We start from the raw sequence: 22445 nt of genomic DNA, 5'->3' as shown, positions 1-22445 counted from the left end.
CTATTTGGAGAATTTGTCATAGGGGTAAGATAGAACAGGGAATCTCATCACAGGAAACTATTATAATAGGTGAGGAGAGAAATTATGGTAACTTTGGCAGTGCAGATGAAACAAAATGTTCAGGTTCATGGAAGGAATGCTTTATTCCATATTTCCCTTATTAATATCGCAGAAACTTCTGACATCTCAGTAGCTTTCTACATAGAGTGACTTTATTGTCTTGTAATTTAAAATCTTCTGGAAATGTTTTCTTTTGGTCTTAAATATCTGATTTCCATAACATGTATATTTCAAGGGTGTTGATTTTTTCTTTACATAATAAATGTTGAGCAGGCATATTCATATAAATATTGGTTCAAATACAAAATTTGAAGCAACAGTCAACTAGCTAAATCATAGTTTTTTCATTAGCCCCTCATTGCTTAGATTTCTTTTGCAGTTCTGTTTTATTTTCCATTTTAATCCTTAAATCTTTCATCCTTTTCTAAACTTTCTTCTTGTTGCAATGGGTTGTTTTAAGTCTCTTTGAAGTTGCTTCCTTGTGTTTGAAATAGAGGTTTTCTCTGGAGCTACTGTGTTTTCCTTCCAACGTTTCCTGAGGTCCATCATGTGAGGTTCGTATGGTTTGAAATAAACTATTCCAAACAAGAAATATCACCATCTTCACCATTCTCTCTGCACCTTTTGGTTAATGTTATCAAATAATTTTTCATTTTCTATTCTTCAAGTAGGATTGTAAATCCAGATATACTAGTCCATTAGCATCCAGTAACTTGCTAATCTTTTATCTCAGAGACATTACTTTTATTATTTTTATTACTTATATTACAATATTCCACAAAGCTGTATTTCACGTGTTCTCCTATATAGAGTTCTTCATGTTTTGGAGTTTGAATGTATCCAGGAACATAGCTGATCCCAAGAATGTTAAATTTTGATTTTCACCCCTCTTGCCTTTGCTACCGTAACTAATTTGGTTTGCATATTCTGCAAGAGGAATTTTCAGAAATATTTACCTTAAGAGATTATTGAAAGACTGAACAAACTTCTTAAAGAGTTATGCTAATAAAAAGAGAAACTTTACCAAAGCCTATCTAAAATAATTGCTTTTAGACTTGTAACATTATTCAGGAACAGGAAAATGCAGAAAAGTTCCTACCATTGGAGATGGAGTTTAAAGCTGTTTATATGTAATGTGTGTCTGTGTGTATGTGTTGAGAGAGAGAGGATGGAGGGAGAGGCAGAGGAAAAAATAGAGTGAATGAGAATCTTGGTTCATTTTTAGAATGTTTCTTGGAAAGATGAAATATGTTGTGGCTGAATCTCAGCTATAGATGATCCAAGGCCATTTCTACCGTGTGGTGTAAAACATCTTTCTACCAGCACTCTCAGAACTGCCCTGCACCCTGAAAATTCAGTGCAGAGCTGCATTTTATACCGGTCTTTGCTGTAGCCTTGGGTCATCAAGTTCCATATTTTTATACAGAGAAATCAGACTCATATACCACTATATCTGAGTTTGGGATCACTTCCAAAGGTACTTATATTTATATATCTAGATATTGAGTATACAACATTTCTTATGTGGGCTGCAGTTTAATTTTTGAAACTACATCCACTCAGTATTCAAGCTTTCTGTGATCAGTATCATGTTTACAAGCTAGTTTCCAAAATTTCAAAAAATTACACATTAATGCCCCTGTAACATGCACTGTAGCAAGAACCGTAAACTAGCCAACATCTGGCCTTGATCAGTACATTGGAAGGTCATGCTTGCATTGGGTGACATCATGGCTCTAAATTTGGTATTTGCATGATTTTTAAAAATATTTGGATGATTTTAAAGATGACTTTTGATTTTATAAGGAGTTGGTAAGTAAGGTGGTATGCGATATGTTTACTCCTTAGGATTTAAGTTTTATCCTTGTATTTTAAAAATATCTTCCATGTGATATTGGAAATACTGAGGACTAGTCAAGTCAGGTTTAGGACATTTCAAATGCATTGAGTTCAAAATTCATCATTGCTAAGTAATTTCCATTTTCTAAAGCTGCCTTAAATTTAAGAATTCAGGACACCAATGGCTCTATTCTGGCCCTAATTGCTTATGCTAGCATAGCACCTTCAACTTCTCAAGTGCTTTTATGCAAACTCTTATGCAAGGAAGCCTAACATGGGGCTTAAGAGCACAGATGTGGTTTCAGATAGATCTTACTTTGAAATTGCTTTTCCCGCTTACTGGGTGTTCCTGGGGGACTAGTTCCCCAATATAAAGTCTCTAGGCCTTCTTCTGTAAAAGTGGATAATAGTAGACCCCAATTGATTCAGTGGTTGTGATAAATAAAAGATAGACACCAATTGCTTCACGTAGTGTCTGGTATATAATAAGAATTCAACATTTACTATTACTATTAACACCACAATTCCTCTCTTCCTCTCTGCTAGCACAACTATAAGTACTTGATATATACAGCTATTCCGTAATCTCCATTCTTAACAAATGAGGAAGCTAAGACATGCAAGAGCAAGTTACTTGATTGTGCTGATATGGTTTATCAATCAGAATTTGATTTATTGAATTGCAAACAGTAGACACCCCCGTTATCATGATTTGATTACTATAGCTTAATACTAAGTTTTGAAGTCAGCTAGTGTAAATACTCCGAATTTGTCCTTTTTTTTTTTTTTCTATAGTTTTGGGTGTTCTAGGTCCCTTGCATGTTGATATAAATTATAGAGTCACCTTGTTAATTGGTACCAAAAAAAAGCCAGCTGAGATTTTGATCGGTATTGCAGTGAATCAATTTGCATCTTAATAATATTGAGCCTTCTAATTCATGAATATGGTATAACTCTTCATTTATTGGGTGTTTTTAATTTCTCTAAGCAGTGTTTTGTAGTTTTCAGTGTAGAGGACTTACATAGCTATTGTTAAATTTATTCCTAAGTATTTTATGCTTTTTAATAATATGGTAAGTGCTGTTTAAATTTTTTAAAATTTATGGTCACTTATTACTAGAGAGTAGAAATATAATTTACTTTTTGTATATTGACTTTGTATCCTGGTATTTTGCTAAGTTTACTACAGCCCAGACATCAAGTATTACAGCAGAGAGTAATGGTCTGGAGCTTGGATTTGGGAGTCAGGCTGCCTGGGTTCAAATCCTATTTCTGCCATTTACTAGCTGTGGAACCTTGGTCAAGTTGCTTGATCTGTCTCTGTGTCTGTTTTTCCATCTGAAAAGGAAATGTTAGTACTTAGCTCATAGAACTGATGCCAGGACTAAATGAGTTAATATAGTTGAAACTCTTGGAACAGTGCCTGGTATGTACAGGTGTTAGCCATTAATAAACACAGTTTCAGCAGACTGTCCTTTTGAGCCTGTACAGAAGGGCTGTCACGGATGCTTCTGTTCGTCCCCTCCTCCCTCAGCTGTTTGCTCTAGGACCCCACCTCCATGCATCAGCCTCACCGGATGGCCCAGTAACTGTGTATATGTTTAGAGAAAGGTATGTGAGCACCTCTGATTCCAGGACACTCGCTCTTAGATGTACTCAGGACTCCACCATGAAGGATTCATGCAAACGTGAAATTTGATTGTGTTCCAGAGATTGGCTGACAGGCCAGCTTCCTTCCAGTTTCCCTAACCACAAACTCTGGACACAGGCAACTTGGAATTTCCCCAGAAGCACTGCTCAAAGGAAGGAGAATCCAACATTTACTGAGTTCCACATACAGTTTTATTTGATCCTACACATCAGGGATCATCCCCATATTTTAGGTAAGGAAATTAAAGCACAAAATGATTAAGTACCTTGCTCAAGGTCATACACTAGTAAGAAGCTTCAGGCTTTGGTTTCCTGGCTCTGAATTCTTTGGGTTTGAAAGTTTGTTCTTTTCTCTCTTAGGAAGGTCATTTAAGAGGTGGCTGAAGAAGATGTGAGTCACTTAGAAAACAATGTTATATGAGTAGGAGGGTAACAATTGCTTAGGTGATAGAAGGAAATAGAGAATTTGCTGATCAAAGCAACAGTGTCTTGGTCAGCTCAAACTTCCATAACAAAATACTACTGACTGGGTGGCTTGAACAACAAACATTTATTTGTCACAGTTATGGAGGGTGGGAAGTCTGAGATAAGGTTGACAGCATGGTCAGGTTCTAGGGAGGGCTCTCTTCCTCGCTTGCAGATGGCTGCCTTCTTGCTGTGTCCTTACTGGCAGAAAGAGGAAGCTCTGGTGTGTCTTCTTCTTACAAGGTCACTAATTCCATAATGGGGGTTCCACCCTCATCTAATTCTAATTACCCCCCAAAGACCCCACCTCCTAATGCCATCACATTTTGCGGGTAGGACTTCAACATATTAATTTTGAGGGGACACAGACATTTAGTCCATAACAGGTAGTATTTTTAAAATTGGCTCAGCATTTAACCTGTGAATCCCTTTTTTAATGTTCATTAATAATCTTGTGAGCTAGGAAAATTATCCCATAATCACCCTATATCACATGCATCTCCATAAAGTGTATTGAGATACACCTTGAATTCATTTTTGCTTTGTCATCATCCTTTATAACAGAATGGCATTTTATATTACATTATATATTTTTAGACTGGATAATATGTCAAAGGTGTCTTCTCTCTTCAGTATATACTGAGGTATATTAGGATTCTCTGAAAATATAAATATTATTTGCATCTCATCTTGTTTTTCTATTTTCTTGAAATGGTAAGAAAAGGGAAATTTTAATAGTAATAAAATGCAGGATTCCTGATTCAACAGTAGTGAGCCTTTTAGATATTCAACAAGGATTTATTGATTCCTTCTTTAGTTAAAGTTTCTTCTAGTACATAATCAATTCCTCTTTCAAGTCTTTTACATAAAGCAAAGCAAAACAAAAGTTTCCTTCTGGCCCACATTACTATTTAGATGTAAGGCTGTGTCTCCTATTACATTGTATCAGTTAGCTTTTGCTGTATAACAAACCACCTCAAAACTTCGTGGTTAAAACAACAGTCATTTATTTAGCTCATGATTGTTGTGGGTTGGCAATTTGGGCTGCATTTCAGCTGGTTACAGGCCAGACTGCTTGGTGGCTATCTGGTCTTGGATGGCCTCACTGGGCTGGCTTGCTTTGATTCACGAGGTCTCTTGCCTTCTAGTGGGCTAGCTTGGGCCAGCTCACCTGGCTTCTAGGCAGAGTTCGGTGACATTTTCAACAACTCCCTTTTTGATGTTCTCTTTTCCGTTGTTTTCAGTGACACCTTCCTCTCCTGGTTTTCCTCCTATCTTTCTTAAAACTTATCCATCCACCTGTCCATCTGTCTGTCTGTTCCTCCCCTGGGAATCTCCTCCTGCATTTTCCATTGCAATTGATAACAACACCACCAACATTGTTTCCTAATCTGGAAAACCTGGGAATCACACTGTAATTATTCCTGCTTCTTATTAAACAGTGACTATTTGCCAGTCACTGTACCAAATGTTTGCCATAGATTTTTACATTTAAGCTTCATAAAAGCCATATGTGGTAGGCATTACTATCTCCACTCCATGAAACAGATGAGGGTGATTGAGTACTTGCCCATAGTCCCACAGTTTACTGTGCAGAGATGGTTTTTGAACCCAGTTCCTTTTGGCTCCAAAGCCCATGCTTAACGTTAAGTCACACTGAGAAACCACACAAACAGGGCCCTCAGATATGTTTTATTTACCAGAGAAATGACTTATCAACATTTTAAAATAGTTAAGGGTTCAAACAAGAATCTGGATTCCAGATATTTCTTGAAAATTTAGAAGATCTGGTAACTGGCCTCACATTCAAATGGCAGCAGTTGGCTGCAGGGAGGTGGTGGCCACCCCCTTTGGAAGGCCATGAATTTTCCAGTTTGCCACAGTCCCTGCCACTCCCTGCTGCCTTACAGTCGGCCCGCTTCCTTCATCAACATGGTCTGCTGGACTCCTGCTGGCATTTGAGTTTTTGACTCCTGTTACATTGTGTCCCTAGGCCCTGCCCTCTCTTCAGTTCTTCCACCATCCAATTGGTCCCTGAACTAACAATGTTATGTTACTTGTAAAATAATTGTCCAATCTGCTTCACATTCTTTATCCCTATTGCTACAAATTGGTCCTTATGACCTCTCACTTCAGTTACTCTAGTAAACACCTGGTTTCCTCCTTCCAGTCTCAGACTCCACTAATACACTCTCCACGTTGCTTGCAATTAAGCATATCAAAAACACGCAAGTAGTTGATGTCCAGTGACCTTAGAATAAAGTGCAATCTCCTTAGTGTGGCATGTAAGATGTTCATGATCTGGCCTCTGACCAGTGCCCTCATTTATGCTTGCTTTGCATCTCCTCTTGGCCTTATTGAAATATTGGCTCTTCCCAGAGTCATGATCCTTCACATCTCCTCACCTTTTTATCCACCATTCTTTCAACTTGGAGTATTCTATGTGGATCATATTAATATTTGTAACCGAGTATATCAATGTGAATGTAGAGTGATTACTTTCCTAAAATTCATTTTTCCTTCATTTTGACTTGATCGGTAAGTCTCTTATTTCTTCTTTCACCAACATCCAAGCAGAATAGAAGCACAAGTCCTGGTTATGTTTACACATCATAACATTTTCTTAATTGGGCGTTATTGACTTCTGTGCAGTATAGTGGAGAATTGAGAGTTTGGGCCTTGTATCCTAGCTGTGCCACCCACTAGCTAAGTAGACTTGAACAGGATACCTCACATTTCTCTGTCATCATCATCTCATCTGTAAAATGGGGCTACTAATAGTTCTTGTATCATGCAGTTACCCCAGGGCTAAATGAAATAATGTATGTGAAGGCTTAGAACCGTCTGGTGCATCTCAGCCCCTAGTGGATGTCAGCTGTTGCTTTTATTATTACCATTTTTCTTTCATTCATTCATTCAGCATTGGACTGGGGAACTGTTCTAGGAATTTTGATATCTGTCATTTTAGAACCCACAACTTTATGAAGAAAATAATTTCAACCCTGTTTTTGGGGTGAGGTAGTAGAAAATGAGAGAGGTCAGGACTTGCCTTGGTTGTTCAGTTTGTCATAGGGTGAAATGTGTTTAAGTATGTTCTTTTCGTTCAGAGTGAAATGGAATATATCTCATGAAGGATGGAGTTATATACCACTCTTGGCTGCAAAGGGACTCTTTGGAGAATTCAGGTGTTATTAAAACTGATTGTGTGGTACATTTTTAGTATGATATTGAGAAGTTTATAAGATGTTAAATAACATTGGATTTTTTTAAAAAATTTTCTATTTCTGTGCAGAAAAATATCAAGTTGCTTATGCCAATTTATGAGTGATGCTTTAGATAAAGTCTGGGAACTATTTTTGTTTGTTTTATATATTCACTGTGTCCTGAACAACAAAAATTACCAATATTGCTGAGAGTTCTGTGTGAAGATGGTTAATATAAATTTAAATCTAGATAAGCAAAGCGAAGTAGAATATTGGAATAAGAACTGTATATGAGTAAAATTATTTAAATTTGTTTCTAAAACTTGAATAGTCTGCATTTAATTTTCAAACTGCTCTTAAAATATTAAAAGAATATTAAATATTTAATATTAAAAGGTTTTACCAAAGTATTGTTAAAGACTTACCTGGACACACAGACCTTTAGATTCACATATATATGTCTGTATGATTAAAAAAAATTTTCAATTGAAGTATAGTTGGTTTACAATGTTGTGTTAGTTTCTGGTGTACAGCAAAATGATTTAGTTATATATATATTTCAGATTCTTTTCTATCGTAGTTCATTGCAAGATATTTACTATGGTTCCCTGTGCTATACAGTAAGAGTATATATGATTTTTTAAATTGAGGAATACTGAAACACATGCACAAAACAAAATAAAAATTAGCTGCACAAGAAGTACATTTAAAAAAATTAAACTCTTATTGAGGTACCATTTACCTATCATAAATTTCATGCATTTTAAGAGTACAATTCAGTGCTTTTTAGTAAATATACAGAGTTGTGCAGCCATCACCACAATTCACAATCCAATATTAGGACATTACGTCAACCCTAGCAGACCCTTCATGCCCATTTTTGGTCAATTTCTCTTTCCACGGCAGCCCCAGGCATCTACCTACCTATTCTCTATATCTATAGATTTACTTTTTCTGGACATTCCTTATAAATGGAATTACACAATATATGGTCTTTTGTATTTGGCTTCTTTCACTTAGCATATGTTTTTTAGGTTCATCCATGTTGGAGCACATGTCAGAACTTAATTCCTTTTTGTTGCCAAATAGTATTGCATTGCACGACTACACCACAGTTCATTTTTCATTACAATAACCGCATTTTTGCAAAGCACGTATTAAAGAAACTGCTAACAGTGGGTGCTTCTAGAGAAGGGAGTGAGGGACAAAGGGAGAAAGATTTTGCCATTGTTTACTATTTTATATGGGTTTTAGTTTTTAAATTCAGGATTATATCTTTATCTATTAAAACAAAATAAGGAATAAATTCCCCCAGCAATGTGTATTAAATAAGAGGTGAGGGCTTCCCTGGTGGCGCAGTGGTTGAGAATCCGCCTGCCGATGCAGGGGATACGGGTTCGTGCCCCGGTCCGGGAAGATCCCACATGCCGCGGAGCGGCTGGGCCCGTGAGCCATGGCCGCTGGGCCTGTGCGTCCGGAGCCTTCGCTCCACAACGGGAAAGGCCACAACAGTGAGAGGCCCACGTATCACCAAAAAAAAAAAGAAAAAGAAAAAAAATAAAATAAAATAAATAAATAAGAGGTGAAATCCCTCCACTGACCCCAATCCCACCGTCCTGAATCACCATTAATTTATTTTTGGCATCTTTCTAGTCTATACATACACACAGGCACATGTATACATATAAATATATGTATGCCCCTGTCCATCTGTATATCTAAGCAATGTGTTTTGTATTTCAACCAAAATGGAAGCACAGGGCTTCATAATTTAACGCCCGGTTACCAAAGCTAAGTAAACTCACCTTGCTGGGTTGTGCATTAATCAATTCACAATGGAGAAGAGTTAAGAACGGCAGCCCCAGTTTCTTGGTTATTAAGTGTAATGCGGTTTAATTTTTTTACCCCTCCCCGCTTCTGCATCTTCCCGCAGGCTACCTGGGCTCCGCCTGCGAGGAGAAGGTGGACCCATGCTCCTCGGGGCCCTGCCAGAACAACGGGACCTGCTACGCCGACGGGCTACACTTCGGCTGCAGCTGCAGCGCGGGCTTCACGGGCCCAGCCTGCGCGCAGCTCGTGGACTTCTGTGCGCTCAACCCCTGCGCCCATGGCACATGCCGCAGCGTGGGCACCAGCTATAAATGCCTCTGTGACCCAGGTGGGTACGATACATGGACCGGAAGTCCTTTCTTTCCCCAATCTCGAAGCCTTTTAACTTTTGCATCTGAGCACAGGTTGGCCTGCTGTATGGTTTTACCTGTCTGTCTAAGTGAACCCCACTCACGTATGACACCCTTTCTTTTTAGACTTCTCCTAGGCAGGCTTTGAAAAGCACCCTTTCCCCTTTTCATGAGCATTTCACAGTCATTGTAGAAAAAGAAGAAAATACAAGTAAGCAAAACGAAGAAAATTAAAAACAGGCTTACTCTTATAGCAGCTTAATTATTTTGGACAATTGACTATAGGTCACTCCAGAGCTTTTACTGTATTACATATCTTTTATTCCTGGGTTCTGAGGTTAACGGAACGTTTTCCATTTTAACGTGAATGCAAAGCAGAATGCAGTCCATTCAGAATTTTATCATCTTTTAAAATTCTTACTCGGGGCACAGTCCATGTTGGAGGACTTGTGACTTCCGGTGTAAGTGTTCAGAAGTTCCATCATTTACTTTCCAAATGTCCTTCTATATCGGTATCGCTGATTGTTTGTTGTGAAAGTTTTGACGCTCAGAAGTCAGAGGAGTTACTCGTGAAAGTTTGTGTCCGCACAGCCTCCTGTGTGGTCTGAAAAAACGCACACAGGGCAGCTCCTCCTTTCCTCTGGTTTCTAGCCTGCCCGCGTCTGCGTCCTTGCAGAAGCTGGCTCTTCAGAACGTTTCTCAGCACAGTGATTCCCCCTGCCCCCGTCTCTGGCGCATCAGTATGGCTGGCCAGTCCCCTGGCTTGCTTAACTCCTGGTTCCCCCCAGGCAGTGACCTCCACCTGGGGTGCCAGCTGCCCTGTCACCCCATCTCACCTGCAAACTTCCCCTTCTGGGGCTGAATCCGCTTTCCTTCCTCTGAGTTCCCACAATCAGCCACAATATCCCTTTCCTGGTCTTTAAAACATGGTATTAATTATCCTTGTGTGTGTCTCTCTCCCAGTTGAGGGGTAGGAGGACGTGTGTTTCATTAGTAACTTTTGTTTCACAGTAAAAGCTACTGTTTAGTGAGCTTAAATCTTTCTAGGTTCTGAGCTGAGTGCTTCGCATCTCTGGTCCTTTTAGCGCCCTTCGGCCAGGTGGATATTGTTGAGCCCCATCTCCCCGAGGTGTGAAGTGCCTCATCCCTGCTTCAGCATGTGTTGGTGGCCACACACCCCCTCGGGGGCTGAGTCCAGATTCCAACCCAGGTGCCCTGGTTCCACTGTCCTGCGCCTGGTCTGCAGCTCTCAAGGGGCACATCTCATACTCAAGGGTCACCTAAAGGGGTGAGTGGGAAAAGCAACTAAGCACTTGAAGGGTATTGAAAAGCCTCTTTCATGCAGACGTTTTAATTCTCTGGTTTTGTAAACAATCATGGGCTTGATATTTTGCCAAGTGCCCCTTTCCTTTCTGTTCTGAAATACAGAGGGGACGGGGCTGTTGAATCTGCCTGGTAATTGCATTAGCAGGATTCTCCAGAGAAAAGGAAGAGAGAGAAAGAGAGAGGGAGAGAGAGAGAGACGGAGAGGGAGGGAGAGGACTTGCTCGATTTTAAGGAAATGGCTCAGGCAGTTGGGAGGACTCTGGCAAGTTCAAAATGTAGTGCAAGCTGGCAGGCTGGCAACTCAGGCAAGGAGGCTACATTACAGTTTTGAGCCCGAATTCCTCCTTCCTCGGGAAACCTCAGTCTTTGGTCTTGAGGCCTTCAACCAATTGGATGAGGCCCACCCACATTCTGGAGGGTAGTGGATCTAATCGAAGCCTACTGATGTAAATGCTAATCTCATCTAAAAACTACCTTCACTGCAACATCTAGACTGGTGTTTGACCAAATACTCAGGTTCTGTGGCTTAGCCAAGTTGACACGTGAGATTAGCTACCCCAGTCACGTTTGGGGGTTTTGCATAAACCTCGCGGGGAAGGAGTCTCTTCAACCCTACGCATGACACGAGGACGCTTTTCTTCACGTACACTCGTCCTCCCCCGTCGGGCAGTGTGAAGATGGGAGCCCCTGCCCCCGTGTTCGTCCATGTGTCTTGCAGGCACGTGCCATGGCTTCGGGGAGCCGAGGAGGAGCCCGGGCAGTGTGGTGCCCTTGCCTGTTGGGAAAGTGGGGCCCCAAGACCGCTTTGTGTTTGCAGGTGAAATGAGCTGCGCTTGTCCCGGGAGAAAGTCTTCCTCACGTCGTCACTCGTGAGCACGCTCCGCCCAGCACCCTGCTCTGGGTGTCCCAACACACAGGGTCATCATAATCCCCCTCGGCCACCGTCCGGAGCAGAACCTCAGAGCATCCTCCCCACACGTCTCCCGGGAGTCCTGGTTCCCTCAGTGAGCCCACAGGGAAGAATCACATGTCGCAGGACCGGGAGGTGGCTTTGTTCCTCCTCCCCTTCTCCTCTGACTTCCGTTCTTAAACATATTAAACTTGCCCTTATAGTTAGTTGGTGTATTTTTTTTTTTTTTTTTTTTTTTTTTGCGGTACGCGGGCCTCTCACTGTTGTGGCCTCTCCGGTTGCGGAGCACAGGCTCCGGACGCGCAGGCTCAGCGGCCACGGCTCACGGGCCCAGCCGCTCCGCGGCACGTGGGATCCTCCCGGACCGGGGCACGAACCCGCGTCCCCTGCATCGGCAGGCGGACTCTGAACCATCGCGCCACCAGGGAAGCCCCCCAGTTGGTGTATTTTTAAAACTTGAAATGGGATGTAGTTATTTAAAGATACCTGTGGCCTTTTAGTAATATCAAGTAGAGTCTGTCAACATGTGTGCAGATGTGTACATGGTCCTAAGTAGAAAATATGCCGCCTGGTGTCTCTGTGCACTCAGGGAGCAGTAGCTGAGGGCGGGGGAAAGGACCCATGGGATCCCCATTCGTTCACCGTCAGTGTACAGATTTACGGGGCACTTCTGGGCCTCGCTGTTGACTTTCACTAATAATGTCTTAGATGCTCGTGAGTTCAGCTGCAGTTGGGGTCACAGACTAGACCTGGGACAAGTTACTGACCACATCCGCCTGCTGACCATGATCTTCTGTTGTGTGTAAGAGCGTTAGACGAGAGACACGCAGTACATTTCCTCTCATGGAGTAGTAAGCGTGACTGTTTCTTTCTATCCATGGAGATTCCAACGCTTTTCCTTAAGCCAAAAGGGTGACGTGTCTCCTGTCGAAGTGCCTCTTTCCCCCCTGCTGTTCTCTGCTCAACCTTCATTCATGTCCATTTGGAGCATTTAGCTTGGTAAAGCCAATGCCCAGCCTCTAAGGAGCCTTGAAAAGCCTGAAAAAGTGTGTGCTCCATTCCTGGACGCCTGCATTTAGTAGGCAGTCCCCCGGGGTAGAGCCCTGAAGCTCTGTCAAAGCTCTCTCCTCAAACTTGGGAGATAAAATTGCTTTTAGAGGGGTTGCTTCCTCAGATCATTAGGTGACATTGTGTGAAATAAAAAAGGCATCTTAACATCTGGCAAGAATTTACATTCGAAGAGGTGAAAATGACAATTCTCTGAATGCGAAATTTCTAGTCTTAATCTTTGGGAGCACGTAATTGCTTTACCACTAGTTTGCATAATAGAAGAATCTCATGAGTGTAGGTGAAATTGGGTGTCTTGCTCTCAAGAGCGCCAAGCCTGATCCTCTTTATTGAGAGCAAGCAGACCCCGTTGGGTAAAATGGCAGCAGATTGAAATCATGTCAGGTTGATAATTAGCTCCCATCTGACAAAATGCCATTTGGATGTCAGCAAATCACATTTGCCAGGTGCTTTATTTTCAAACCTCATTTTTAGCTTATCAGGCTAGGGAGTTCTGATGGGATTTTAGTATTAGATAGTAAAATGTCAGCAGTGAGTAACCACTGAAATGTTATCTTTCAGTGACAGTGTTAAGTGATAGGCCACATGTACTCTAAAAAAAAAATACAAATTAGAATCTCCTAAGGACTGGAGAAAGTGAGAACTTAGAGTCCAACAAACACCGTGGGAAGCAGGGCCACAGGGCCTGGAGTCGCCTGGGACCTGCTGTTGCCCCTGGAGGTAGAAGATGATGTCTCATATGTTCTCAAAGAAGTGGTGGCATCTGGAGATGCCATTTGGGTGCTCACCAGTCCTGGAAGGAATCTCTGTAAGAAGGGAAGTGGTTTGCCTGAGTTCACTGGTCTTGGCCCCTGCCTGGTACACTTGAGTTATTACTCTAACCTTGTTTGTTGAATTGAATGAAACTTGCCATTACAGAGTGTGCCTTAAGTTATTATTTAAGGAGTTTATAGTATAAGGCATTAGAGGATTTTTTACATGGAAATACAAATAACAGTTTTCTTTTTTTTTTTCATGAATAACTTTAGATGCTTATCAGCTGTCATAGGGTAGACCTGGGACAAGTTGCTGTCCATGTATCTCTGCTGATTCTTCTCCATCATAGGGCTGGCAACTCAATTAGACCACCCAGACTATAAAAAAAAGGATGTTTAGACTTTTTCCAAATGAATTTTTTTTAAGGAAATTATAAGAATCTCAGGTACTGTTTTTTTTTATTTTTGACATCCTTCCATATGGCTGTATTTCTGGTCGGATGACCTAAAAGACACAGTTGGCATTGCTTCCTTCTGTTAGACTCAGACTTAGCAATATCAGGACTCTGATAGTGTCTGCTGGAAACAGAATGTAAGATAAGACTTAATGGTCAGGATTTAAATAGCAAGTTAACAGCAGTAAAGAAAAATGTACACCTACAATGGTATGAAAACGTTTAGCCTGATAATGAATACCTAATTGCTTTTAGATTCCTGGATAAGTACAGTGGATAATTTTCGTGTTTTTATTAACTAGGAAACCTTACCAGGTTTACTGAGATGAAGTCACTTCTTGTGTTTAACATGCTCTAGGAGGGTCCCGATCTGTATATCATATTATGCTTGAGTATCATTGCTTTTATAGACTATGTTGCCTCCTTTCTCCACATCCTAATCCTATTATCACTCCCGTCCTCTGTTATATTTTGAAACACGATAACTGCCCTCCCCATTGGAAACCCAGATAGAATCCAGTCTACCTCGCTGCAGCAGTAGCAGCTCTTCATAATCTGTACTTCACCTAAGAAAATGTTTAAATCTCTTGACATCATGATGACACTAAGAATTGAGAAAGAGAAGAGCAGCCCCTGAGATCTGGGGGCTTGTTGGACACTTACAAGCAGGCCTTGGAGTTGTTAGCAGCTGGCCTGGAGATCACAGCTGGGCCGTGGTGTTTCCTGTTGCACATAAAGACGTAAACACCCACACTGAACACCGACCTCAGACATGGTCACTCATAGGCCATGATAAAGTGAAACAAACAAGACCGTGTCATACTTTTGTCTAAGTACAGATAAAAACAAGGTCACCATGCAACCCACAAAATACCAAACATCCCCTTTGATTGCAGATAAAATGAGGGCCAGCTGCTTGTTCACCAGTTACAGCTTTAGCCTTGCTCTAGCCTACTCCCCACCCACAGACAAGATTCATTGCAATACTCAAGGGTGGAATTGCGCCTGCTTCCTGACAGCATCCAGGGTGACTCCTTCCCAAATCACCCAACCAGAGTTCAAATCCTGTAATAGGCCCCGTCTAACACCCTCTGACTGAGACACCCCGAGATTCCCCTTGCTGCAATGAGTAAGAAACCCAACTGCATCAACTACAGTTTTGTCCCTGGTGGCCTTTGGTTTGAGAGCGTTGGCAGGACTTAACTGATTAAAATGCTCAAAATACTGAGTGTTCCAACTGATTGAATTTTCATATTAACAGTAAGTAGTTCAGTCAGAATTTCCAGTGAACTGGAAACAGAAATGTTGTTTGGATTTATACATGGGGGGAAGGTTGCTATGGAACAAAAGTCCTAGGTGGGGTGGGGGGAAGTTCAGAGAACAGGAGATCCAGTTGGCTGCAGGATAAGATCCACTGGATGCCGTGATGGGTAGAGAGGCTGAAAATGCTGATTGGGGCAGATTGGGGTGAGTCTAGGTGCTAAGGAGTTCAGAAAATGAAGACTTGGAGACATTTTGCATTAGCCGTGTATGTGAACGGATCTGTGTTTCTGAAAGATTATTTTGATGGAATTGGGTGATTTCAAGAAAGATTGGGTGACTTTCAGAAAGATTATTTTGATAGAATTAGATATTACAGTCAAGAAGAGATGATGAGACAGGAGATCGGTCAGAAAGCTCAGGCGAGTGGAAGCGAGGTCTTGAACTTAACGGCGGTGGGAATTGGAAGGAGGGACCTGAAATCTGTTTGAGGAGTGGAATCATCTGAGTTTGGTTGTCACTTGACTTTAGGGACCAGAGGAGAGCGTAGAGTCAAAGGTATTGCTGAGGCTTTAACTTGGGTAACTCAGAGAAACAGGGGAATGTGCGGAAGGCCTTTGGGAATAGCAGGCCAACCAAGTAAATAGTTATTTGCGACCGGCATTGGGTCCTGGGCATGACACCAGGGAGGTAAGGATGGAGTTCCTGGTGTGGGGGCGCTAGAGAAAGTCAAGGGGACTATTAAGAAACGTGGGGCGAGAGTATAAACCGGGAGGGGAAAGATTGGTGAGAGTGTTACGGAATTCTTGCTCGGGAGGCGGGGGCTCGAGGCGGCAGCAGAAGAGGTTGGAGGAGGCCGCTGGGACTGGGAGGGTCTCTGGGGAAGGCCGAGCCCTGGAAGTTCCTGGGAGGGCAGGATGGGGGTGGGGGGAGACATCGCCCAGGGGCGAGGAGCTGAGTCAACCTTGCCCAGAGGGCCAGACACTAAGGGACCTGTACTAGTGGTGTTCACAGTTACCCCTGTGGCCATTCATCACCATTTTGTTTTGATTCTAATTTCAGGGCGTGTTCAGGGAGACTGTGATATTTGCGTTCTAATTTAGGCTAGTGACCTGAGGGATTAATACGAGGGCAGGAAGGACAGTGGTAATAAGTGAAGGGCACTTGCTGGTGCTGCATAAGGAATTTTGATGAGATTCTTGACGTTCAAAAATCTATCCACAGTCCATTTAACCTCGCTGTAAATGCCTAATCCATATGGATGAAAGTGTTAATGAACTGGCCTTTAATTAGGAGGGATTTCTGCCCCCACAGCAGCACTTCAAATTCAAATCATTCAGAATGCACTCTTGGCTGAACTCTTGTTGAAAAGGTATGAGATTTACCTCCCGGCGGGAGGAATTGGCATGGTCTTCGAGGAACGCAGAAATCACTTTACATCTTCTTACCCGGAATGGAAGTCAGAAGTGGCAGCTGATAAGAGCTCGCATCACTGACCAGTGCATTTCTGAGGACGGCTCTGTTTGAAGCACTGCCAACACACGTAATTTCAGGAAATTCTTATCAAGGTCATGGCCATGCAAGTCAGATGGGAACCTGTTTAAAACTGTTTTGTAACTGAGCCATTGACTCTTGCGTTGTGGTTGGAAGTTATTATGACCCGATTGCTAACATTTTTTGGCTTGCTGAGAATGTCTGGGAATTTGGAAATTGAGAATTGAAATTTGGTATGCCTTGACTCTCATACCAGGTGTGATGGAAAGGGCTTTGGGCTTAGAATTGAGGAGGACCGAATTTCAGGGCTCCTAGAGGACACCTCAAAGCCATGCTTGAGGAGTGGCCTTGATTGTGGTCCGAGTGACTTTTGAGCGATAGTTTCTGACTTCCCAGCACAGAGCAGCACGACTTTCACTTCCAAGGAAACTGAACTGCTCATAGGTAGCTGAGCCACTTCTGGTTTTGTTTCACTGCAGATTCAGCGGCTTCACAATTGATGCTGAGGGCTACCTGTAACTGAGACTCATGATTTCACTTGACCTGATGTCTGCTGGATGCACCTAATTAAAGAAACTGCTCTTCCACTGAGCTTTTATATGTTTGAATATATCAAATTTCCCAATAGAAAAAAAAATCACAAAATTTATGTTTGCTTCAAAGAGGAACAGAGGTGCAGATAATCTCAAATAATTTTTAAAAGTAACACTGTCTTGGGACTGTTTTGCCTCTTGACTTTATTCTTTTTATAGTAATGGTTTCACATATTTATGTATTGCTGAAGGGGAGGCAGTCTAGAAACATGCCAGGGTTCAGAACACACAGTCTGGGTTCCAAAGGATATGCAGCTGGTAGATAAAGAGTTTTAAAAAATAAAATTGCATTTGCTAGCTATAAAAAAATCGTTGAATGGGCAAGTGTAATAATCTTGCCTCTTCATATTTGACTTTTGTTTTTTAGTTCTCAGCCTGAGATAGCTCTGATGTCCAGAACTTTGATTTTCCACTGCTTTATGACCTCCTAAATGAATAAATGCCTTATTATTAGGCACCCTTAATATTCATTCAGTAGAGGCAATAGGAATAGAATTGAGGATTTACTAAAATTATTGAGTTCTGACTCCAATTTATTTACATTTTGAAATTTTCTTTGTAATCTGGTTGCCTCGAGGTACAGTTCTGGTGGTAAATTTTCTCCATGAAGCTCTTTAGTTAAAGTCCTAACTCTAAGAGTCAGCTTCGGCCCTATGAGTTTACAGCCCCTGGGGATGGCGGCCAAGTGGGAGGTGTGTGCTTCTTACAATACTCTTGAATGACTATGACGCCCTAGAGTTTAACAGTCTTTAGGATTCAGCATGTTTACTTGAGAATGGCAATGACTAATAATAGAGAGTTAGAAGATTGCACTGTTGCATTGTCTCTTTGAATGTTCCCAGTGATAAGAGGATGAAAGTAAATATACTTGGGGAAATACATCTATGGTCTGCATTGCAGAGTCCATGCACCAGAATTTTCTGGAAAAATGCCAATCACAAGTTTTGTTTTCCATCACACAGACACCTTGGTACCAAACTGTGTCTCCACGAGACTGCATTTTATCCCTAGAAACAGCACAACTTTGTCAGATCATGTTTCCCAATTTTGGGTTCATAAAAATCTTTGTAGATTGCCATTTTCTTAAAATTTTTAAATTAAAAATTGGTGAGTGGCAAATTAAAATCAAATTTAACCATAGTTTGTGAAATAAATGAAAAGGAATAAAACATTTAAAAAACTTCCCTATGCTTTAACCTTTTAAAATTCCTCTTTTTTAACATACATACATGCATGAAAATAGTCATCTAGGTTTTATTTTCTTCCCAAGGTGCCTGTTAGAACCCTACGCTTTGATTTTGCCCTGTCACCCATCCGTTGCCCGTGCTGGGCCCTGTGTCCATCCTGGTGTGTTTGTTTCGTACTAAAAACCTCTAGAATGTGAGGGCTTTATGCGTACTTTTTCTTTTCCAGATCTCCTCATCCTCCACCTCATCTCAACTACAAGCCAAGTCATTTTTACATGTGTTTATAAACATCCTAGATAATCAATGAGGTTATAAGATTATGCCATTAAAATAATTTACTTACTGTTTATAACGAAACGAAACACACATACCGCAATAATCTTTAAAATCAAGTTGAAGATACTATCTTGTCGTTACACTTAATCTTGAATCCTGGTGCTTTAGCCATGGTGTTACAAGCATTTACATTTTTAAAAATAATTTTTATAGCGAGTCAGTGAGAAAAATAGGCTACTTTATCACGGATAATTTTAACCATAGCTATTGTATGTTTATAGGGCACATCGGTGGATTTGTAAACTATAAAGAAATAGATGAACGTTAGGCTTTCTTGTTAAAGGAAACAATTTTTCTTCTTTAAGGATTTGCATCCTCTCGTGCCATATATTTCCCTTTTGTAAAACACATTTCCCTTTTCGTTAACCTCCCAAGTAACATTTTTTTTCCCCTTTAGCTGATATAGCTCATAGGTAGAATCCACCCTCTAGTGGCCAAAAGCATCATAAATAGCCAAAAATGACATTCATAAGACAAGGCTAAAAAATTATGAAGAGATTGATTTTTTCGTGTGACTAGTTTGTGACCTAGTTCTAAAGGCAGATCCAAGAGGAAACTTCTAGAAATGTTTAGATCTACACAGTTACAATCATTCCCAGGATGATGGACAAGTTTAAGGTTAAAATGCCTTTAGATATGCAAGAGCTTCTGTTTAAGTGGGTTCACCGCCGAGTTCTCTGGACTTCTGAGGCCCTTCGTGAGCATAGTCTCAATTCAGCTGTGTCATCTACAATCCATTCTTTCCTTTGTTCAGGAGAATGCGAACTGTTTGTAAGGACTAACTCAGAGTAGTGGTTGTTTGCTTTTCTACCATACATTTAGTGTATTTATATAGTCACCATGTATATATTGTTATGATGGCTAGCCCTCGTGTCTCAAAAAGTGTCCTCTTCTAAGCAGACTGGATTTTTCCCTCTATACACTATGAGAATGCCCTCATCTCCTTCCCCTCCACTTAAAAAAAAAAAAAAAGAACCCTTAATAAAGTCAAGACTTTTCCTAATCTGACCAGTTCTCCTACTGTCCCATCAAGTGTTAGACACAGAGTACAGTTATCATTTCCCTTGGCCATCAGCAACCTGGTTTGGAGTTGTAATACTACACATAAAGTACCCATAAAGTATCTTTATTATCCCTTTGTGTTACACAAGTAAATAACATATTTCTATTGTGGAAAATTAGAAAACGTCAACTGGCATATTTAAAATACAAAACATAATCCCTCAGTTTCATTGCCCAACAAAAACCACTGTCAATTTTGGAATACATTTTTCCAGGCTTTTTTTTTTTTTTTTTTTTTGTGGTACGCGGGCCTCTCACTGTCGTGGCCTCTCCCGTTGCGGAGCACAGGCTCCGGACGCGCAGGCTCAGCGGCCACGGCTCACGGGCCCGGCCACTCCGCGGCACGTGGGATCCTCCCGGACCGGGGCACGAACCCGTGTTCCCTGCATCGGCAGGCGGACTCAACCACTGCGCCACCAGCCACCAGGGAAGCCCTCACAGGTAACTTTTTTTTTTGCCGTACGCGGGCCTCTCACTGTCGTGGCCTCTCCCGTTGCGGAGCACAGGCTCCGGACGCGCAGGCTCAGCGGCCATGGCTCACGGGCCCAGCCGCTCCGCGGCATGTGGGATCTTCCCGGACAGGGGCACGAACCTGTGACCCCTGCATCAGCAGGCGGACTCTCAACCACTGCGCCACCAGGGAAGCCCTTTTTTTTGTATTTGTACAAATCAGACATTTGTAAAAGAAAGAACCACTTCCATATTTATGCATGCAAAGGTTATTTTGCCCTGTGATTCCACTTTTCCTAGCAAACTCACCTCACCCACCGGGACTGAGCATCTCCTAGATTCACCCACCTGTGCGCTAAGGAAAGGAGAAGAGAACAGACAGTTAAAAAGAGAAAACACACTTTGGGATCAAAGACTGAGCAGTGAGTCAAAGTTTGACTGCCAGGCAGGAAACCGGATCCAGCACAGAGGTAAGTCTCAGGAGATGAGGCTGAGGAAACGGAGAAGAGTAGGTTTTTTAAAAGCCCGGTATAAACAGACTTTTGTTTCATACATAGGAAAATTCAGGCATTTGAACTTCTCACTGGTGAAAGCGGGGCTAATTAATCACGGAAGTTCAGGGCTGGTGCTGCTTGAGTTTTCCCCGGAACTGGTCTTCGCTGCCCATGTGAAGCAGTGACTTGGGATGATGGCGCCCTTAGGGGCGATGTTGCCCAGCGCCTTTGCTGTATACTCGAGGCAGGGCACCTATTTCAGGATTGAAGTGCCCGCGTTGTCTTTTTAAATCAGGTTCGCTTTGAGGGCGGCAGACCAGGAGACCACGTATCACGTTTTTACGGTACTTACTGTGCAGCCCGCCCTGTGCTAGATGCCTGCCTTCTGTTACCAGCCTCATGTTCAACGCCAACTGCATGTCCTCCTGAGGGGGGCAGGAGCCCCTCCTTTCATAAGGGACCTTTGTTGCCACTAGGGCCCTGATGGCCCTGAGCCAGTGATACCTCGATGGCCCAGAGCTCTCTGTCTATAAACACTGTCAGCAGTGGAGGTTACACAAGAGTCTCTCTCCTCCCATCCATGCCTCCCTCTCTGCTTCCTCCTCCACCTCTTCTCCCTCTGTGACTTCTTGCGCCTTCTGCCCTGTAACCCTTCTTTCTGAACTACAACATAAGACGTCTCCTCGGCACCGTGTTCAGTGCTTAGCAACATGGCCAGAATTCTGTAAATACTTGTTAGAATGAACTGATGTTTTTTTCTTCAAATGGCTTCTGTTTTCCCGGGAGAAAATGTTAAGTCCTTTCGTTTAATGAAGATCTAAGTCTCGAAAGTGGTTCCGCACTCCTTTGCATGCCGTCCCCCATCCCTAGCCCCCTCCTGTTAATGAGATTCTGTTGCATTTGAAAGTGCCTAGGGAAGAAATAGGCCCATAGAAGGAGACTCCATAAATGTCAATTCCTCTGTGCCTTCCGAAGGGCACTGCGGTGGAATCTCTGGCTACAACAAGCCAGGAACCTAGACTCACCCTCAACCTTTCTCACCCTTCACCTCCTATTCTTTACCAAATGTCGCTGTTTTACTTTTTAAATGGCTCTTGACAGGCATCCTCTAGCTGGCGCCGCCGCCACCCTCATTCCAGCCATGTTTATCCGGGAACTACTGCAGTAGCCTCTTAACTCGTTTCTCCGTGCAGATTCTTTCAGGTCTTTCCCTCATTTTCCAAAAGGTGACTGGAGCAATCGTTCTGAAATACAAATCTGATTTTGTCATTTAATGCCCCACCCCAGCGCGCGCGCGTACACACACACACACACACTCACACTCACACTCACACTCCGTTAAAGGTACCACCTCTTGTCTGGAACCTGCCTGCCTCTAGTTTCTTCTCTGCCCTTTGCTCTTCAGTCGGCTTAGCGCATCTTCAGAAGGAGCCCGAGCCATGCACCCTCACCGTGGGACTTCTGCACATGCTGGCCGCCTGCCTTGAGTTTTCTCATCCCTCCCCGCACCTCGTTGATGCCTGCAGACCCCGCGCCTCTCAGCCCCCTGTCCCTTCCTCTGGGCAGCCTCCCTGCAGCTCAGCCAAGGTCAGCTCTCCTACTCCTCCTTTCTCCTGGCACCCGAGGCTACTCATTGCTCACACTCACCCAGTTCCGAT

At 42.4% G+C, this 22445-nt stretch overlaps 1 protein-coding gene across 1 annotated transcript in view; it reads left to right on the top strand.

The window, feature by feature from the left end:
• The window catches only part of DNER (delta/notch like EGF repeat containing), a 330436-nt gene that overhangs the window by 246224 nt on the left and 61767 nt on the right, over window positions 1-22445 (top strand). Inside the window, exon 8 of the mRNA XM_059053059.2 lies at window positions 9151-9375. Within this exon, the coding sequence (XP_058909042.1) occupies window positions 9151-9375 (225 nt within the window). The remainder of the gene's footprint in view (window positions 1-9150; window positions 9376-22445) is intronic.

This window comes from Kogia breviceps, chromosome 2 (genome assembly GCF_026419965.1).
Source record: "Kogia breviceps isolate mKogBre1 chromosome 2, mKogBre1 haplotype 1, whole genome shotgun sequence".
NCBI lineage: Eukaryota > Metazoa > Chordata > Mammalia > Artiodactyla > Physeteridae > Kogia > Kogia breviceps.
The sequence above is the reverse complement of the archived record's forward strand: the minus strand, read 5'-3'. Positions and strand labels throughout refer to the sequence as shown.